The sequence below is a fragment of the Moschus berezovskii genome, chromosome 8 (assembly GCF_049115385.1).
Source record: "Moschus berezovskii isolate FMDL1 chromosome 8, NW_MosBer_1.0, whole genome shotgun sequence".
NCBI classification, from domain to species: domain Eukaryota; kingdom Metazoa; phylum Chordata; class Mammalia; order Artiodactyla; family Moschidae; genus Moschus; species Moschus berezovskii.
In genome coordinates, this window is record NC_142467.1 from 23761649 (window position 1) to 23781230 (window position 19582).

At 34.4% G+C, this 19582-nt stretch overlaps 2 protein-coding genes across 12 annotated transcripts in view; one reads left to right on the forward strand and one right to left on the reverse strand.

The window, feature by feature from the left end:
• Nucleotides 1–19582, forward strand: part of CCNH (cyclin H) — a 62600-nt gene that overhangs the window by 22472 nt on the left and 20546 nt on the right. For 5 of the 9 annotated variants that reach the window (XM_088838489.1, XM_088838486.1, XM_088838485.1 and 2 more), the window contains exon 8: nt 2769–2829. In XM_088838489.1, coding sequence (XP_088694615.1) covers nt 2769–2829 — 61 coding nt within the window. Of the gene's footprint in view, nt 1–2768; nt 3517–3537; nt 3671–19582 lie in introns of those variants that run through there. The other 4 variants (XM_055428971.2, XM_055428970.2, XM_055428972.2 and 1 more) reach the window with 4 other exon arrangements.
• RASA1 (RAS p21 protein activator 1) overlaps nt 1469–19582 on the reverse strand; it is a 117014-nt gene continuing 98900 nt past the window's right edge. Inside the window, exons 16-26 of one of the 3 annotated variants that reach the window (XM_088838482.1) lie at nt 19367–19539; nt 18811–18970; nt 17204–17346; nt 15296–15411; nt 14524–14610; nt 11669–11736; nt 10041–10129; nt 8671–8748; nt 7659–7793; nt 6274–6403; nt 1469–4201 (exon numbers count right to left, since the gene is read on the reverse strand). In XM_088838482.1, the coding sequence (XP_088694608.1) occupies nt 6320–6403; nt 7659–7793; nt 8671–8748; nt 10041–10129; nt 11669–11736; nt 14524–14610; nt 15296–15411; nt 17204–17346; nt 18811–18970; nt 19367–19539 (1133 nt within the window). In that variant the 3' untranslated portion in view covers nt 1469–4201; nt 6274–6319. Of the gene's footprint in view, nt 6404–7658; nt 7794–8670; nt 8749–10040; nt 10130–11668; nt 11737–14523; nt 14611–15295; nt 15412–17203; nt 17347–18810; nt 18971–19366; nt 19540–19582 lie in introns of all 3 variants that reach the window. The other 2 variants (XM_088838483.1, XM_088838481.1) reach the window with 2 other exon arrangements.

Here is a 19582-nt window from a genome sequence, read left to right on the forward strand (position 1 = left end):
TTTAAAGTAAAGTATTTAACTGGTAAGTTTTGTTCATGTTGGGAAAACTGACCTTACCCCCAAATCTGATTTTCCTTTTTTTTTTGAGTGGAGATTTCTAATAGGATTAAACACAACATAATAAATTATTATGAGTTTGGGTTTTAATAGTATATTCTGCTTCTGCTCTGACTAACGTGTCCTTCACCTTGCAGGCCCTGTCCTGTTATTCCTTGTGGGATCCACGGGGCTGTCTTCCTAGGGAATTCCTGAACCTCTTCTTGCCCTTTAAATCTTTGGGTTCTTTGTGGTCTGGTTATCTCCTCTGAAGAATAAGTACAGTATTCTAGACTTAACATCTATTAGCTAGGGAAACTTGGCATATTTTCTCTGTGGTAATTTTATGCTGAAGACAGACCCAATAGGCAAATGTGCTGTTCACTGTCTTCTTGCAGCCATAAGGGACACTATAATGCTGCTTTTTGGCTGAATGTGGAAATCACTGTATTTGGGCTCTTTATGCTTTGCAATTTGAAATATGTACTTAAACCTTTTAGGTGTTTGAACAGTTGAAGATCTGGGTAGGGTAATAGGAATGGTGAAACTTCTGTTCCGTGGACTGCAGTCTGTAAAGTTTACTGGGAATTAGCTCTGGCATCTTATCAGTCAAGATGCATTTGAAATGTTTTTGATCTCTATATAATCTCTACACTATCGGATAATATGTAAGCCAGCACAGCATTAAGGCCTTCAGATCAGGCACACATGACTCAAATTCTTTAACTAAAGTTATAGTGTGTAAAATACGAGACTCTTTTATTATATTTGTAGTTGTAACTGCAAAACATGGCTTAGCACAGAACTTAAAATTGGTAAATTTCATTCCTGGGTTTCTGCGGTGACTAGAAGGAATGGTTACAGAGAAGTCATAAAAATGTTGACTAATGAAAAAGCATTTGCAGCACTGATTGATAATCTTTTCACGTTGACTCTGACATGGGCTTCGACCAGGGCTTGCCAAACTATAGCCCATACGCCAAATCTGGGCCAGTACCTGTTTATAGGAAGTTTTCTTGGGGCATAGGTACACCCACTAGTTTGCATTATTGTCTATGGCTATTTTCACACAGTAACAGAAGAGTCGGGTAGTTGTGATGGAAACTGCATGGCCTACATGCCTAAAATACTTACAGTCTGGCCTTTTTAAAGAAAATTTTGTCAACCTCTGAATTAGACCATTGAACTGTTAATGTTAACTCTCATAGCTACGTAACAGACTGTAATCGAAAATTCTTAATTGCTAGAATTTACATCTTATTCCGGGTGACCATCTGCTTTGTAATGTGTCAGTCAAATCTTGCGTGAATACTTAAGTGGTGCTTCTCAAACTGTCTGGAAGGGACTGTTGGTTTTATTTCTAGCCCATTACAGATGTTTATACTTTGTAAAATGTTACTGATTACTGAAAAAAGAAAAAAACACATAAAAATAAGCTTAGATTTTATTAGATTTAACAGTCATAAATTATTCTATCAAATTGCTATAAAGTTTCTAAACATACACTCAGTTTCTGTACTTATTGCACACTGGAAATTGTTCGTGGACCAGCAACATCGGTCCATGGACCCACAGTTACAAGCATTGCTTTGGGATAAAATATTTTTCCTTGGTCTTTAAGATTCTTTTATCTTTTTTCAGTATACAAGTAATATATTATCATTATTAAAGCCAGTTAATACAGGTAAACCAAAGTTCTTTTTGAACAAACTCCAGTCCCAGTTGTGACCTGAGAGGCATTTACCTCTGCCAAGCTTTTCTCTATGTATGTGTCGAAGAAATAATTTTCATATAAATTGTACAACATTTAATACTGTCAATCTTTAACTGTTGCCAGTCTGGGTAAAAAAGAAAATAGTATCATCTTTTAGTTTTCATTTCCCCTATGACCTTGAGGCATTGATATTTCTATGTTTAAGAATCATTTGCGTGTCTTCTGCATTGTATAATTATAAGTCCTACTCAATTTCCTGGTGTCCTTTTCTTGTAGTTTTTATATGTATCATACAACTATTTTCTTCCGTTGTTCCTTTCACTTTGTGATGTAGGCAACATGTCTTTTGCTTTACATTCTTAACATCTAAACACCTTTTCTTACCCTAAATTATTATTTTGCCTTTTGTTCAGCTGTAAAAACCATTTACAATTATTTGTGCCTGGTCTGAGGTAGCAATCTCATAATATTAAAATTTTTGTTCAAATAAGTAACCCATTGTACCAGCCATTTAAAAATCTCTTGATTTTCTCTTAAATACTCATTACAGATTAAATCCCTGTCTATACTTGTTTTTGGCCTGCTGCTCTGATCGTTGATCTCTGTGATTCTTTGCTGATACAGTCAGCCCTCTGGATGCAGAGCACCGCTGTACCATTGCCATTTTATGTAAGGGACAATTGTGCCACACTTTTAATTACCATAGTTTACAAATATAGGTGTATATTTTGATGTTGAGAAGGACAGGGTCCCCCTTGCCTTTTTTTTTTTTCAGATTCTTTTGCTAATCTTTCCCAGGTTAGAGTTTGACTTGATAAGCTCCATGAAAAGTATTGTTTTTGGATTGTAACTAGAATTGCATTGAATTCGAAGAGTAATTTGAAAGAATTTTCCTATCCAAATTTTTCACCTCTTTCCATTTATCCAGGCTTTGGTCTTCAGTAAATATAGCTTATAGCCTTACTAACTTATTCTGTTGCCCATATTAGATTGCTTATTGATGGCTGCTTAATTGTAGGAAGAAGAGAAAAGGTTATGAAGATGATGATTATGTTTCAAAGAAATCCAAACATGAGGAGGTATGTTCTCCAAAGGTAAAACGTACTGTTGTATATTCTGGTACAACCATAATGTTAAGGTTTTATTGTTCCAGAGTACAAGCATTATAGAGAGAGGTATTGGAAAGCTTTCTTTTGTTTCCTTTATTAACCTTGTCCATTACTGGAGGAATTTTTCTCATTTCTGTCTTGGCCTGTTCTGAAGTAGTATAATAGTTACTTGATGAAAAATCCTTCCTAAGGTTATAGAAGGTAGTAGATATACTTCTTGATCTTCAAGGAGTCTTCTCCTACCCTTGTTTTAAGAAGATTATACATGTCGAGTCAGATAATGAATAATCAGACCCAGAAGGTCACAGCTGTAACGTGTATTCCTGTCACTAGGCTAACCTGGTAAGACCACACCATAAGATTAACCTGCTACACATTTTCCTGATTTATTTACCTTATAATCAACATAGCAAAAGAATATTTCCCTAAAGGGAGGCAAGAAGGTAAACTACTGGTTATGCTTCAGTATACTGTTATCCTTATGACATTTTCTTTCCTTCTTAGGACGAATGGACTGACGATGACCTGGTAGATTCTCTCTAGCCATTTGAAATTGATTTGTCAATGCTAACTAATCATCAGACGAATGAAGCATGTCTGGCATTTAACTTTATTTGTGAAAGCATCAAAATATATTAAACTTTTCTATTTATGTTATTTAAAATTTTTTCCTTTCAGGGTAGCTTTATGTGAAATAAAACATCTTCAAAGGAGCCAGAGTAACACCAGGTTTGGGTAACCTTACCCCATCACAACTGATATCAAATTAAAGCTATAATTTGCCAATGAAGTGTCATAATCTAGGTTGTTACAGCATTTAATTATTTAACTGTGATCTTTAGAGTTGGAACCAAATTATGACAGTCAGTCAGTTTTTTTTGGCTAGAAAATGGGGTTAAAGAAATTCTTAGAAACTCAATTGTCCTAAATCTCAATTTTCCAGATACACACCTCTCCTCAGTGTCAGTACATCTCAGCATACACTTTTCCATAAAGTATAGGTACCACTTAATTACATTTCAGATTTTGAAAGTAAAATTTACTATATGCATATTCTTTAATAATTCTTTGTATTTTAGGCTTGAGCTTTTTGGTTTTAGTTTCCTCCTCATTGAGACATGAGAGGAATAAAATTCACAAAGTATGATCTTATAAAAGTGAAGGGGGAGAAGCCAAAACTGACGATCCTCCAGTACAGTCCAGATGAAGTAGCAGTGCTGCCAGGCTCTAGACAGGAAGGCAAACTGTCCACAGTTAAGTAGCTTGTTTCTCTTTTAGTTCACTAAAGTTTGGCATCAGAGCAAGGTCCGCACATATCTCTGAAGATTTTCCTACCAAGCCCCTTAAAAAAAAAAAACGTTTAGAGGTTTTATTTCATCATTGATCAGCTAAGTGACTCTAAGTCCTACAAAGGTAAATAACAAGATTTTATTCCAGTTTTAAGAGATAAGCATGTCGGTTTTTTCTTTTTCTTAAATGGCAGGAGGAAGAGAAGTAGCTGAGATCAGGAAAGGGCAGGTAGGTTAGTATGGTTAAAACTGAGGTGTGAGTACAGGGAGAGAACCAAATTGCCAAGCACTCAAATCTGGACCTTTTTATTTTCAAAATGTTTTCAGAGATATCACTAGCCTGTATCCCTTCTAGTTTATCCTATAACACCAAAGGAAGCCAAATGGCATACCACTGTCTAGCTGAAAAGAAAGGAACACCAGATATGCTGAGTATTTTGGTATCACTGTTCAACTTGTAAAATTGCAGCTACTTTAGGGCTAGCTGCTGCTGCTACTAAGTCGCTTCAGTCATGTCCGATTCTGTGCAACCCCATAGACGGCAGCCCACCAGGCTCCGCTGTCCCTGGGATTCTCCAGGCAAGAACACTGGAGCGGGTTGCCATTTCCTTCTCCAATGCATGAAAGTGAAAAGTGAAAGGGAAGTCACTCAGTCATTGTCCGACTCTTAGCGACCCCATGACTGCAGCCCACCAGGCTCCTCCATCCATGGGATTTTCCAGGCAAGAGTACTGGAGTCAGGTGCCATTGCCTTCTCCGTTAGAGCTAGCTACCTCCATACAAATAACAGCATTTAATACTTAAAATTATACTGTGTAGAAATTTTGTGAACCCTCAGTTTTAACACTTTATTCTCTCTCTCTAATGCTTAAAATACAGGAAGAAATAGTGTTGCTGTTAGAACGTAGGCCTTTAGAAAAGTTTTCTTTATTGTGGGAAATGCTTTTCTCAATATGTACTTGTTTAGAACCACCTTGTATGCCTTGTCTCCCCTGGACAATTATGGGAGGGAAAGAATTGTTAACAAATACATAATGAATTAATAGAATCCTTCAAAAGAGACCATTAGCCAGAAAAAAAAAGCTCAACTTTCATCTTCTCCCTGGGCCTTGCTCTGGTACTAAATTTTGAACTGCCCCTAAAGGAGGAAGAAAATAATGAAATTAAATGTTTAGCTGTATTTAGACAGAAGTAATCAATTTTAAGATATCCCTTGGTTTTATTTTAACTTAACCCTGTGAATAATTCACAAAAATACACATACAGAAGCAAATAAAACTATACAGTCAAACTAAATATCCAGCAGATACAACAAGTAGTCAGAAGGTCAAAGATGAATAGTTGTTCAGTGGCTGATGAAATTGTTCGCATGATTTAAAAAATCAACTTGGAATGAATGAATATGTTCAACGAAAGTATTCTAGGTTTTTTTTTTTAACATACAAAAGAAATTGGTCATTTATAAAATGGTTGAATGGGTAACATGCATTGATCAGTACACAATGACCAATATTTATTGAATTCAAACTATTTACCGTTGTAAACATTAAACAAAAGCATTATGAGTTCTAAATACAGTCTTTGACAATTCCAACAAAATAAGTGGTACGTTTAAAAAATAAAGCTGATGAGCAATAGATCCACTCTATATATTTTCTTTCAACAATTCCAACAGAGATAGCACAGTTATTTTAAAAAAGTATACAGCAAGGATTGTTCCTATTGTAATGTCAAATTCTGGAAACTGTAAATACAAATAAAGTCATTGAACAGTCAGACGGTCATATTCCTAATTCAGGAAGAAGTAAGAACAGTCTGCAATCCAGTTATACTCAATTGTCAACAGAGAATGCTTTTTCATAGTTCTTTTCTCAAGAAACAGCAAAACTTTGGCAATTGAATGTATTGAAAATATATTTTCAAAGTTGAAGATACAGTCATAACATTGTGTGAAAGGTGATCTGTACACCAAGGCTCAGAGGTTGGTAAAGATAGCTTACAAAGCTGCTGGAGCAGTTACCAGCAGAATCTTGAGTTCTATTTGCATAGCTCACACATCACTGGAATGTGGAAAGGTGTGCTATTTTTTTGGCAAGAGCAAAGACATTATACTGATGTGATTTACCATTTTGGGCGTGCTGAATCCATGCAGAACACTGCGGCGAAGGCTGCTACCTGACATCGTTAGTTTTTGTATACTGGTTTTGTTTTTGCTGAAGCAGTTCTGTTATTGCCAGAAGCTTTTTCAGTACATGCTAGACAAGGAAAAATAATATGAAAATAATTAGTAAATGAATGAAAGCTCTGTCAAATCTCAGGGATGGGAAACCTGGATTTGAAAAATACCATATGAACTCAAAGGGATTCATAAAATAATATTACCATTCTACTCAAAAAAAGCATACAATTTTAAGTATGTATTACTCAGTCCTTGATTGAATATTTCTGGTCATGTTATTTTGATTGAGATATAATTTTTTACTCAACAAACTCATTTCTGTTGGGCATTCTCATATCTACTTAGGCCTGAACAATCTCTAGGATAGAACATCTTACCAGATGACAGATTTATCATAAATGACACACCTCAAGCCCTGTAAGAGCATGTAAGGGCAATCAGGCTACAGTCTAATGAATGCTGCAATCATGAAAAGAATGACAACACTGGGCCTAAAATTAAATCTTTCAGCGCCTTTATCTTTCTTAGAAAGTCTTAATTGGGCCAAATTCTCCCCCAAAATAATAAAAAAAAAAAAAGTATTTAAGGCAAGCCATATAATAAACCCAGCTCCAGTGTAGCAGGAAGGCAATTTACATGCCAAGGGCATATAAGTAGGTCTATGGCACATATTCTGCCTAAGTTTCTAAAGTGATTGGAACCTAAGTGAATCGTGCTATTATCTAAACTGGGAAGAAACGAGAATTGTAGAATCTCAGATTGAGGAGAACTCAGAATCACTGAACTCAATGTGTTAACCTCTCCTGTAACGTCCCTGCCAAATGTCAGCCACTGGTGACAGTGCTTAGTTTTTAAGGCCATATTCCAGAATCTCTGGATCATGAAATGTTTTTATCAATCTTATGACACATGCATAATTCTCATGTGTTTGACAGTTTGCAAAGTTACCTGGCCATGCACCGTGTGTGTGTGAGAAAAGCAGACAGAAAAACACTACATCACTACTGACTGACTGTTAGCTCACTTACCACTTCCATACATGCCACAAAGGGTATAAACACCTCTGTTTTTTTCAGTAGAGTTCACATTAACTTAGAAGCAAGGTTTGACATTTTGTGGTATCAAAAATATGTAATCTTAATCTGGGCTCATCCTTCCTGTTTGCTGAGATCTTTGTGGATTTTGACTCAAGAGTCTTAAAATTTTAATATGATTAATAAAGTAAGACTAATTATAATTCAGCTATTTATCAGCTCTCAAAGAATCTTATGCTGATATTGTGCTTACATGTAAAGAAATAACATTGTTAACAAAGGCTGACAAAAACCTACCTGTTGTGCACCACGCTCATTACTGAGTGTCCGCAGTTCATCTGAATGGGCCACACAAATCTCATGCAGTGCTGCTAAATCACGGGAAAGGTCAGTTCTAGAATGCTCTGTAGTGTCCGGAAGTTCAGGTACATTCTTTAAGGGAATCATAAAACTGCGTTTAGAAATACAACTATTATCTCTTCTGAAAAGATCCTAACTGGTACAGTAGATAAAATTTAATACATAATAATCTCTTAAAATTCAACTTGATAGATTTTATGACCTCAATATTCACACAAAAATCAGGTTTCGTTTTCTTCAATCACAGGACAAAATATCATGTAGTATTACTGCTATTCTAAGCAAATGGTTTTTCTAATTCTTTTTTTAATCTATGAAGAGTTGTGTTTTGTTTTAAGAAAAAAAAAAAAAAATCTGGAGGGCAAATAATGGAAGCATTAACTCTTTAATGTGGATTAAAGGCAACCCAAACTTAAAATTCCTACGCTCTTTCAGACTGACTTTCATGATTAAACTGGTATTTGTCCAAACTCATCAGCACATATAAAAGCTACATTACAAGTGTTGAGAAACGTTCAGGTCTATAATTATCTGTGGACTAGGCCATAAACACATAACTAACATTTAGAAATCAGTGTTAATTTTATCTTCAGATAAGTTTCATAAAGTAACTTAGTGTCAATACAGTACTACCAGCCTGAATACTAATTTTACTTTGTTTCAAGTCCCACTACTTTGTTAAAGCAGCAACAGAGTGGCATAGTGGTGAGGTGGGCAGCTAAGAAGATAATGAAAGACAAGACAGAAAATGAAAAATGACACATGAAATCCAAAAGCCACAATACTGTATTCTTGGTGAAAACTAAAATCATAAGAATAAATGATTATAGACCAAATGAAATAATTTGTTTAGGAAGGTAGACAAAAATATGCAGCTTTTGAATTTTTTTTTCAGTTCTGGATAGAAAAGATTTTAGGTGTCAAAATACTTAAAAAATTATATACATACCCCTAGTTCATCTAAAAACATGATCATGCGATGTTTATTACTTTTGATGAATGGATTGACACCTTCCATGTAAGGCTCCTAAAAATATAAAAATAAAAGTCTTACTATATGGATGAAAAGTATCTGATTTGTAACAAAAACCATACATAGAGTAAAAATTCTTATAAAACATTATCAGTAACAGAACATATTTGTAAGAATTTAATCATAAAATGACTATTTTCCTCCTAATATAAGCAAGCAGCTATTCTAAGGAATAGGGCTATATTTTTAATGAGAAAATTCTGGATGAAAAAAAATTAGCATATATAGCCTAGCAAACTGTTTATATGTAGGTCATTTGAAAATAATTACTGAGAACCTACTTGCCAAGTACCTAGAGGTTATTAGAATCTAGAAGAGAATATAATGAATTAAAATACAGTAATGATAAGGACTGCAATAAAAAATTAGTACTCATAACCTGCCTCAGAATTCAGATACATTCATAAGCTAAGTCAGACTACAAACTGCTTCTTTCTAAAGTCTTAAACCTATTCTAAAACATGTTATGTTACAATAGGAAAAGTTTAGTATTAACACAAACTCTTTTAAACTCAGTAAGGTGAGATAAGGACCTAGACATGAAAAGTCCTATAGTCTAAAAGTGATGAAAATACAAAGTAGTATGCCTATCAGATTATCAAAAATAAAAGAGTAATAATAGCTGAGTTTTGGCAAGGCTAAGAGAAGCAAAAGTCTTCGTACTTAGTAATTCTGCTCCGAAATTCATTTAAAGAAATAACTGGACAGGTTTGAAAGGAAGTGTGTGTGTGTATATATATATAAGGATATAAGGCACAGTGACAAACTGGAAGTCATCTAAGTATCCAGTAGAAGACTACTTAACATTTACGTGATGGCATTAAATAAGGGTTAAGAAAAACAATTACATATTTCCAGATACAACAAGAAGTTTAATAATGACAGAAGCAGGTGACATATTAATAGTCAATTGTCCTTAGTAGGATCACATATGGGTGCTTTAAAAACTCATCTAAATTTTAATATTACAAAGAATGTTTAGTATGTAATACATAACAAATCAACTGGGGTATATTTTAAAATATGCTAAGTGATTTTTATATTTAAAAATGGAAGACTTTGATTATACTGGAAATTATACTGAAAAAACATTTTTTATACTAGCTAAAACTGGTTTTTAAAATTCCATTATGAAAATTAAAATCTAAAAACATTAAATATGTGAACATACCAACAAAATCATAAATTATCTTTATGAAATATCCACTGTTGACTTATATTTTATGGTTTTATCATGTTGAGGTTTCACTCAAAAATGACATTTTAAAGTATCAAAATGTTTTTACCTTAGCTCCAAATTCCACAAGATTTGCTAAGTTCTGCACAGACTTAGCCACTAATATCAGTGTTCTTGCAGCAATAGGAGATGGGGAATCTATAAGAGAAGTGGGCACAGCTAATGACACCAACTCGAAAGGTACTTCCAAAGTAAACCATCATAAATTTAGCACTTTAATATTTCTTTACAGTTAAAAATACTAACATTCTTCCATTCAGAATATAATTCTTTTTTGGCAAGTGTATGACCTGTATGAATCAAAAGAGCTTGATTTAAAGGGGGGAAACCAAACACACTTATTAGCGCTTCTAGTTTGTGAAAAGGGTACTACAAGGCTCAGCAATTCCCAACTGGTTGATAGTTATTACAAAATACCTCAAAACTTTATCACTAAAAAGACTGTCACTCCACATACCCTTTGGTGACAGTTCACAAATTGTGAATTTCAACCCACCCAGGTTGTCAATTTGCAATATGAACAGTTTCCTGTTCCCAGCCTCCAACAAGTCAAGTAATTCACTTTAAAGCTCGATAACAAAATTAAAGTCTGGAATCTCTGCTTTATTTTGAGGAGAAAAACATATAATTTATTAATTTTAAAAAGTGTTTTTAAAGGTTAATCAGGAAATACTGCCCTATATTGACAGTAGGATGTAAATGAAAAGTATCTATTAATTTTAAGCTCTGAAACATGATTATTTTCTAGTAAAAGCCTACAGATAGTCTATCTGGCTGCCCGATTTTAGATTTATTCTTTTTATCTTAAGCTGCTAAACAATAAGTAATAATATTGCCTAGTGGTTCAGAGTCCAACATTCAGATAAACACATCTCTCCAAAAGAATTCTAAACCCTTAATTCTTAATAGACCCAAAGATTTAACCATTTTAGTAGCAACAGAAAGTATTAACAGAGATATAATGGCTATAAAGGTAAAATTTAAGATATTCCAAAAATGTTTAATACAGTTTTAAGATTCAAATTAGTAAGACAAAAATGCTTCAGATTCCTTCTGCTAATAATGGCTTATGATTACATTTATAGTCACAAATATCATTCTTATCCTTTATTTGAAAAGTCTACTACAACATCAATATCAGAAAGTCAGTCCATAATGGGTGTATGAGTAATATGCAAAACCGAATCTGGTTTGTTGGGAGTTTAAAATGCCAATTATTATGTAGTTCGTGACAAGAAATCTCTACTGGGAAATCTCAAAGGGCTTCTTCATAAGTATTTGCAGAGTACAACTACAATTGCAGCTATAATTTTAAAATCCAACTTGCAATGGTAGTAACGAGAGTCTAGCATGAGCTAAAAGCACACAGAAAGCTCTTCTTCCCAACCTGACAAAGCCAATACTGCAGACTGGAAAAAGTCCTAAGAGTTTGAGACACGGGTACGGACAGGCCAAAAAAACGGTATGTGTCTACTTATGCCATCTCAGGCTTTAGATAGTAGTGGAAACAAAGGGAAAAAAGCAAAATGGAAAGAAAAGGTAAAACAGCAAAAACAAGTCAGGTGCTTTTTTATACCAAGTCTTAGAAGTAAATAATTAAAACATCAGATTTAAAAGAGAAAATAAATAACCTCACTAAAGAGTATGAAACTTTTTTTTAATTTCAAAATTTATTACCTGAGATGATATTAAACATCCGTGGATTCAGGATGGCAGGACAGATAAGTCGAAGAAAAACAAAACCACTGAATGGGAGGGAAATTTTGTTATTTTAGAAAACTACTATAATGTGTTACATTAAAATAAAAATTTTAATACCTGTAGAGGCATGAACCTTCAACTAATGTAGGGCTGACTGAATATACAACTTTATGAAAATAATAAGCTATTTTAAGAACATATATATATATATTCTGCTTCTTAAACATATGTACTTATTTAGAATTTTAGGTTTCCTTTGGTAAAATTTAAATTATATCTGTAAAATTCACTGTTTATTTCAGGCCAACAGTGTATTTTATACTTACTTTGAGGAAGGAGTGTCCTTAGGAACAGTAGGAATTTCTAAAATATTATAGGAGTACAAGTAAGCCTTTTTAATAGATATATAGTTCTGTAAAGGTCTTAAAATTGACATTCTCTCACTTCTCTTTCCTCTTTCTTAGAACAGTCTGTTGTAAATCAAGTTTGTTATACTGACTTTGTTCACTTATTATTATGTAAAAATTAAGAATCCCTTGTACTAGGGGAAAAGTGACTTCTTAATAAATGACAAAGTATACAAACATAATGTTGAAAAGCCATTTAAGGCAATGGAGGAAAAGACAGTATGCTTTCTAAAGTTAAAAAAAATTCTCAGATTACAAACTATTAGTAGCAAAACAAAACTGAGTATAAACGTACTTTTAACAACAGTTGTCATGTGATTTTACCTGCGAATCTTACTTACTCTGGGAACAAAGTACAAAGTACATCTACAAGTGTATATAGCTACTGCTAGTGTGCCCCCTTCAGTTACTGGTATAGTGCTCATTTAGATAATATTTCTCTAATTTACTCTTAAAGAGGGATCCACACTCATAACTGATCTCTCACCTGCCCTTGGAAAGACAAGCATTATTTCCAAGTTGATAAAATTCTTTTTAGAAATCAAAATAATTGACACAGTCTCTTTTCTCTATTAGAGTGAATAACCCAACTTCTCAGCATTCACCTCCCAACAATGTTGTTTGCTAATTTTGGGAAATCTTAGAAAAGGAATAGTTGCTTCTCAGCACATTAAATCTTTAGATGTCTTTTAATTTATGAAGAAATTTGCATAAGTTTTACTTGAAAACATTTTGATACCTTTGCCTTTGAATCTGAAATATAACCTAACCACACTGAATTATAAAAGAATTTCAGTGTGCAAATCTACTTTCTGTGGGTTCTTAGAGGTAACTTTAAATATAAGAGGGATACTAGGTATCTTCAGGTATATTTAAAAGCTTAACTAGGGGTAAAAGTCACCACCTAGGCCATAAATGCCCCTTAAAATACCCTGTCATATCAAACCGCATAGCAGAATTTCCAGCTGTTTGCTTAACAAACATACTTGTTGGAAACTTACAGACCAGTTTTCATTTGTATCACACACAACTGTGCTGAAACATTTGCTTGTAATTCTTTTCTATTCCTCTCAATCTCTACTAAAGCCAAAAAATGTAAAATTGACAATTCTTAGATATTTGTCATATCATTAGTAACCAGGAGATTTTATCTGTAAAATGAGGTATCTCTACAAATGTAGGTTGGTGACAGGATTAACACACATTTTCAAAACTAATTCTGTGATGCTGGTGTCTTCAGTAGTTTGCCAGTTGTTTTTTTTAATGGTCTGTAACATGATGGGCAGCATATATTCTATATGATAAATTTTATTATCATTAGACTGCTGAATTCTCTGTTGCTTTTGCGGTTATTTTCCTACTGTCTTGAATAGGTTGTGGTGTTAATAAAGCCTTTCAGATGTTCAGGATATTAGATTGGGTCTTAGACGTTTTGCCTTTAGTTCTGCTTTAGCCACTAACTATCTATATATATAACCTTAAGCAAATTCAGCATCTACAGATCTCTTTCCTCGTTGCAAAAGTTAAAATAATACCAAAGTCTTCCAATATAAACTACAAAATGCTATGACTTGATAGAGCAATTCCTTCTAATTATTGCACAACTAACAGACTGAGACAGCCTCAGAACTATAGACTCTGGCAGGAGACGAGCACCAAGACACAGACTGTTACAAACCAATTACTCAATATCTGTATGGTTCAATTATTGCTTTTCCTCGAGACACATCAACTGATCTTCGTCTCCCCCCGCCTCTTCTTCTGCCTCTGCTTCTCTCTCCTTTTCTATGTATGTATACACGTATATAGGCTTCCCTGGTGGCTCTGCAGTAAAGACTCTGCCTGCCAATGCAGGAGACTCAGGTTAGACCCTGGGCCAAGGAAGATCCCCTGGAGAAGGAAATGGCAACCCACTCCAGTATTCTTGCCTGGAAAATCCCATGGAGAGGAGCCTGGAAGGCTACAGTCCACGGGTTTGCAAAAAAGTTGGACATGACTCAGTGACTAACAACAACAATACACATATATGCATGAATGTATATGTGTGTGTATGAAGAGTACTGTATGACGTTAGCTACATATTTTTGTTGGTTATATAACTTAACCTCATTTTGTATGGTTTTAAAACAAACAAAAGACCTTCCCAAATAGTTAATTGACTATCAGTGAATGTTCAGGTTTTTAGAAAATGCAAAATGGTACTATTTCATAGTAACTTCAAAAAAAAAAAACACACAGTAAGTTTTAAGGTTAGGAACTATCTGAATTTAGAAAATATTCAACAGGGCCTGACATAAAATTCAAAGAAAAAAGGTCTTTAATTGTATACTATGTAACTGTTAGTCTTCACATTTCCACACTTATCCACTTGACTGTTGGTGCAGGCTATTAAAATGATATAACAAATCAATTAACAAGCCTTACCTAACAACTCTTGTTCTCATGGTGGTATTTGTAGGCCACTTGTGCTGAACAGATTTCTGTAAACACCCATAAATATACCTCAGTGTCCTGCCAAAATAACACAATCATCTCAATACAGAAAGCAAATGAAAATACTAATCTCATTGCAGTCTAAAGCTTATGACATTTTTAAATGCAACTAGCCTTTTTCCCAAAAAAAGTACTGTGCTACAAGTAATGATAGATATTTAGGCAAAGGAAAAGGGAAACTTAGGTTTTCGTCGTTTAGCCAACTGTGGAGGAAACCCTACCATTTTCAGATTACTTCTATATTAATGAAAAGAATGAAAAGATACTAGAACGGGGGCAGATTTTAATGTAAGTTAACTTCTGCCTGAGTAAGTGAATTCACTAACACTGGAAGCCACTAAGCAGATACCAAGTAATTATCTTGTGTACATACTGAGGAAGAAATTCAACTGTAGATGGAATAGGTACATATGTTTCATGATCTCAAATCTGAGACTATAAGCTTCTATTCATTCCCCAAGTTACTAAATAAACCAGACATAGTGGCCTGTGTAAAAACATGGTTTATTTTAATGCAAATATTTCACTTTGGTTTCTTCAAGTCCCTTTTTCCTTAAATACAATCCATTGTGTAAAGATTAAAAACTCTACTTTTTCAAAGTATAACATCAGGATAGTGGAAAAACTTACACATGTTTTTATAAATACAGATTTTAAAAAGGCAATATACAATTTCTTGTCAAATTAAAATTTCACCACTTACGGTGGAAGTATTTCTGAAGCCATGAATATTTTCTCCACAAGCTCTGAAAGTATGTTCAATAGGTGTGCTAAATTAGTGTTCACATCTTCATTTTTTTCTAACTTTGATGGACTTAACTAAGAGAAAGAATAAATCAGTATAAATGCATCTCGGCAATAATATGCAGATGAATCAAGGTAATCAAACAGCTGTTTGCAAAGTTGTCTCTCTTTCCATTTTTCAATCCGTACTAGTCTTTTGGTGGTGGTGGTGGTGGTGGTGGTGGGGCTAAACGGGAATTTTAGGTAGTTTACTCTATGGAACTCCTAATGGGCTTATTACTGTTAAGAGCAAGCAATGATTATTCAACAATTTTCAGTTGCCTTGGGGTTAATACTAGGAGAAGGCAATGGCAAGCCACTCCAGTACTCTTGCCTAGAAAATCCCATGGATGGAGGAGCCTGGTGGGCTGCAGTCCGTGGGGTCGCTAAGGGTCGGACATGACTGAGCAACTTCACTTTCACTTTTCACTGTCTACTTTCTCACATTGGAGAAGGAAATGGCAACCCACTCCAGTGTTCTTGCCTGGAGAATCCCAGGGACAGGGGAGCCTGGTGGGCTTCCGTCTATGGGGTCACACAGAGTCGGACACGACTGAAGTGACTTAGCAGTGGGGTTAATACTAATCAATAAAATTTTCTTTTATTCATTTACCACATTTTACCATAGACCTTACAGGCACACAGAACTGTATTAGACTTTATTTTAAACAATATTCCCAACTATAACACAAAAACCCCGTTTAAGTGGCCACATATTTATAGATATATTGGAGTATTTAATTGGGAAGAAATATAGATATTATTATATTAGTATATTATTATAAAACCTATCTTAATTCTAAATTTATGTGAGGAAAAAACACTAGAAAAGTTTTTATGAATAAGACTTTTTAAATGACTGATAAAATACCAGATGCCTCAGTGGCAGCATCATGAACTTTCCAGTAACTTTTGATATGTAAGAATTCTTGTCTAGAATCAATGGAATAGATGTATCTATGGGAATCTAAATACCTTAGCCTGGATTAAACATCCAGAGACTTTCTGCAGACTTGCTGCATTTCTGTATCCTTTATACTTAGGCTAACTATGGTGTTAATCCAGGTCTGCAATACTATATTATCAATTTGTTCTGTTTGAGTTAATAAGTAAAAAGTGACAACTCAGTGCAGAATTAACATCTTGACTGTTAATTAATGTACTGTGTACATTATCAAAAGCAATTCCGTTATTCTGTATCAGATCTAAAAAAGATTATCCTTCTGTTGTTGCTCTACCATCAAAATAAAATGATAAAATAGTCACATAAATGAGATTCTACTCTTTTTCTCAATAGTTTGTTATGAATTTACATTCCCAACCCTGGGATCAAACCCAGGTCTCCTGCATTTCAGGCAGATTCTTTACCATCTGAGCCACCAGAGAAGCCTGAAGTCTTTAATAATTAATCCTAACAGGATGTTTTTCATTTGCTTTTAAGGGGATACCTCTGCCGTTCCTACTACCCACCTCCCCACCACCAAAAAAAAAAAAAAACCCTAAGGACAAACCTAGATATTACTTAGAACTTACACAAGAGAAATCTCTTAACAAAAACTTCAATTTACGTTATGCATACTTTCTGAAAGTAGTATATACATTATGATAAAAGTACTTTCATGTATTTCTGGCACAATTTGAGGTTTTTAATCCCCAAATAAAGTACATCTTTTTGGAGTCTGTTTTGCGTAACACTTTTCTAATTGTATTACAAAAGGTATAACTGCTCTGATGAACAGTTTTAGACAGCTAATACATTTTCCTTAAAGTTAGCTATAAAGTCTTACCTATTAAAATATGCTCTTTGATAAAATACAACATTACTCACCTCACAAGACTGCTTGCTTTCCATTATCTTTAAGATAGAGTCTTTTAAAGCGTGATGAACAAATTGTGTAGCAGTGGCTTTCATATACTGCTCCATCAAGGTGCTCGCAAGTGTTGTGGCTCGAAATAGGGTAGTAGCTTCATCTACATAAATATTTAATATTAAAAAATTATTTGTAAAGGATTGTACTATTGTGAATCAAATTGGAAAATGTTTTCCTTAACCAATTATAGCCATTTAAGCATATTTATCTGCATGCAGCATTACTGAATATGATGTCCTGTATTTCTATAAACTTAACTCTTCAAAAGACTTCTGTTACTTCATAAGATCATAAACAGAAGGGATTCACACTGCCATGTTCATATGAACACACAAAGGCTTCAGACAGTTATATGACTTGTCAGTAAGACTAAAGAGCCAAATAGTGACAAAACTAGGATCAGAATCCAGCCTTGCTTCCCACTGAGCCCACACTGGAAAATATGAGTTGATTTCCAAACAAGCATACAACATAAAATCCCAGTATAGATTAACTTAGTAGTCTAACATATAGCCATTAACAACTTTTAATAAAATTCTAAAAAACACAAATATTGAAAGAATCTCAGAATAAAATATGTACCACCACTTTATATTTTTGTATTTTCTATGAGTAGGAGAAAATAGTTCTAGATTCTAGTTTATTAATACCTGGGGAACCTAGAAGCAAGTATTGTGTGAGTCAAAGTGCTGGCTGGAAATGGGTTATTCTGACGTTTTTACAGGTGGTTACAAAGTACAATGTGCCCAGCTGCCTAGAAATACCTGTCTATACAGACACTAGAAATAAAATGCAGCTGACACCCAACTTTTGTGCAGTGAATTTATAAGCAAAAAAATAAACGAGAACATGGTAAGCATACCAAACTATTCTTAATAATTAGACGCACTATGAACCAATGATCTCGACATGGAAGTCACTTTCTTATTGCTTCTAATACTAATTTGCATGACAAAAACCTGTATTAAATATAAGTAACCCCTGCTTTCCTATATTAACCAGAGTAAGAATCAGAACTGACACTCCAACTAATTTTTAATGAAGGAAAAACTGAGTAACTTCCTTTGTAAGATGATTTAATTATTTAATGTTTTAAGATAAAGTCCATATATACTTGATTATAAAAGAAAGCTGAGCGCCGAAGAATTGATGTTTTTGAATTGTGGTGTTGGAGAAGACTCTTGAGAATCCCTTGGACAACAAGGAGATCCAACCAGTCCATCCTAAAGAAAATCAGTCCTGAATATTCATGGAAAGGACTGATGCTGAAGCTAAAGTTCCAATACTTTGGCCACTTTTGTGAAGAACTAACTCATTGGAAAAGACCCTGATGCTGGAAAGATTGAAGACAGCAAGAGAAGGGGATGACAGAGGATCAGATGGCTGGATGGCATCACCAACTCAATGGACATGAGTTTGAGTGAACTCCGGGAGTTGGCGATGGACAGGGAGGCCTGGCAGGCTGCAGTCCATGGGGTCGCAAGGAGTTGGACACGACTGAGTGACTGAACTGTATCATTAACCCAGTTTTTAAAAGTATCACACTGACACATCCATACTATACCTTCCATGCTTATTTCTCTGTCATTTAGTGTACATAACAACAATGATTCAAGCTTTTCATGAAGAAAAATCCTCAGTAGAATGCTAGCCAGTAGTGTTCGGTCCTGTCCACACACATGTGATAAAGCGTAGACTACATGAAGTTCCTTTTGCAGTATAAGCTAAAAAAGACATCGAGAAAGGTTGTTAAAGTATACAACATTGAGCATTCTCAGATCAACAGAAAATATGTTCTTCCATGGGCTTCCCAGGTGGCACCAGTAGTAAAGAACCCACCTGCCAATGCAGGAGACATGAGAGAGATGGGCTCGATACATTCTCAATTTAGGAATATGTTCTATTGAATACATGTATTAAAAACAGAATAAGGTTGTAGCCTTTATATCCATAGACTTAATAACAATGTCATACTGCTGCAAAGCTTTTCAATCTTCTCTGCCTGTCACTGTGCCACTATACTGTGAAATTATTATATTTAACTCAACGGACATTTCATTAAGTTAACTATTTCTCTTAATGCTTTCAAAAATAAATAGTTTGGCATATAACTTAAATACCTCTTTAAATTCGCTGTACTCTTCTTCTGGCATGATCTTTTCCATAGAATATCGTGCTCGGACACGCAGGGAACCTGGTTCAATACCTTTCAATGGTATATGGGAGCTGAGCAAAAACCATTCATCTGTGGCATGTCCCTTCTGTAACCGGCTCAACTGGCAGCGCATAAATACTTTGACAGAAAAACATCAAATGATTACTGTCTCAAAAGATGA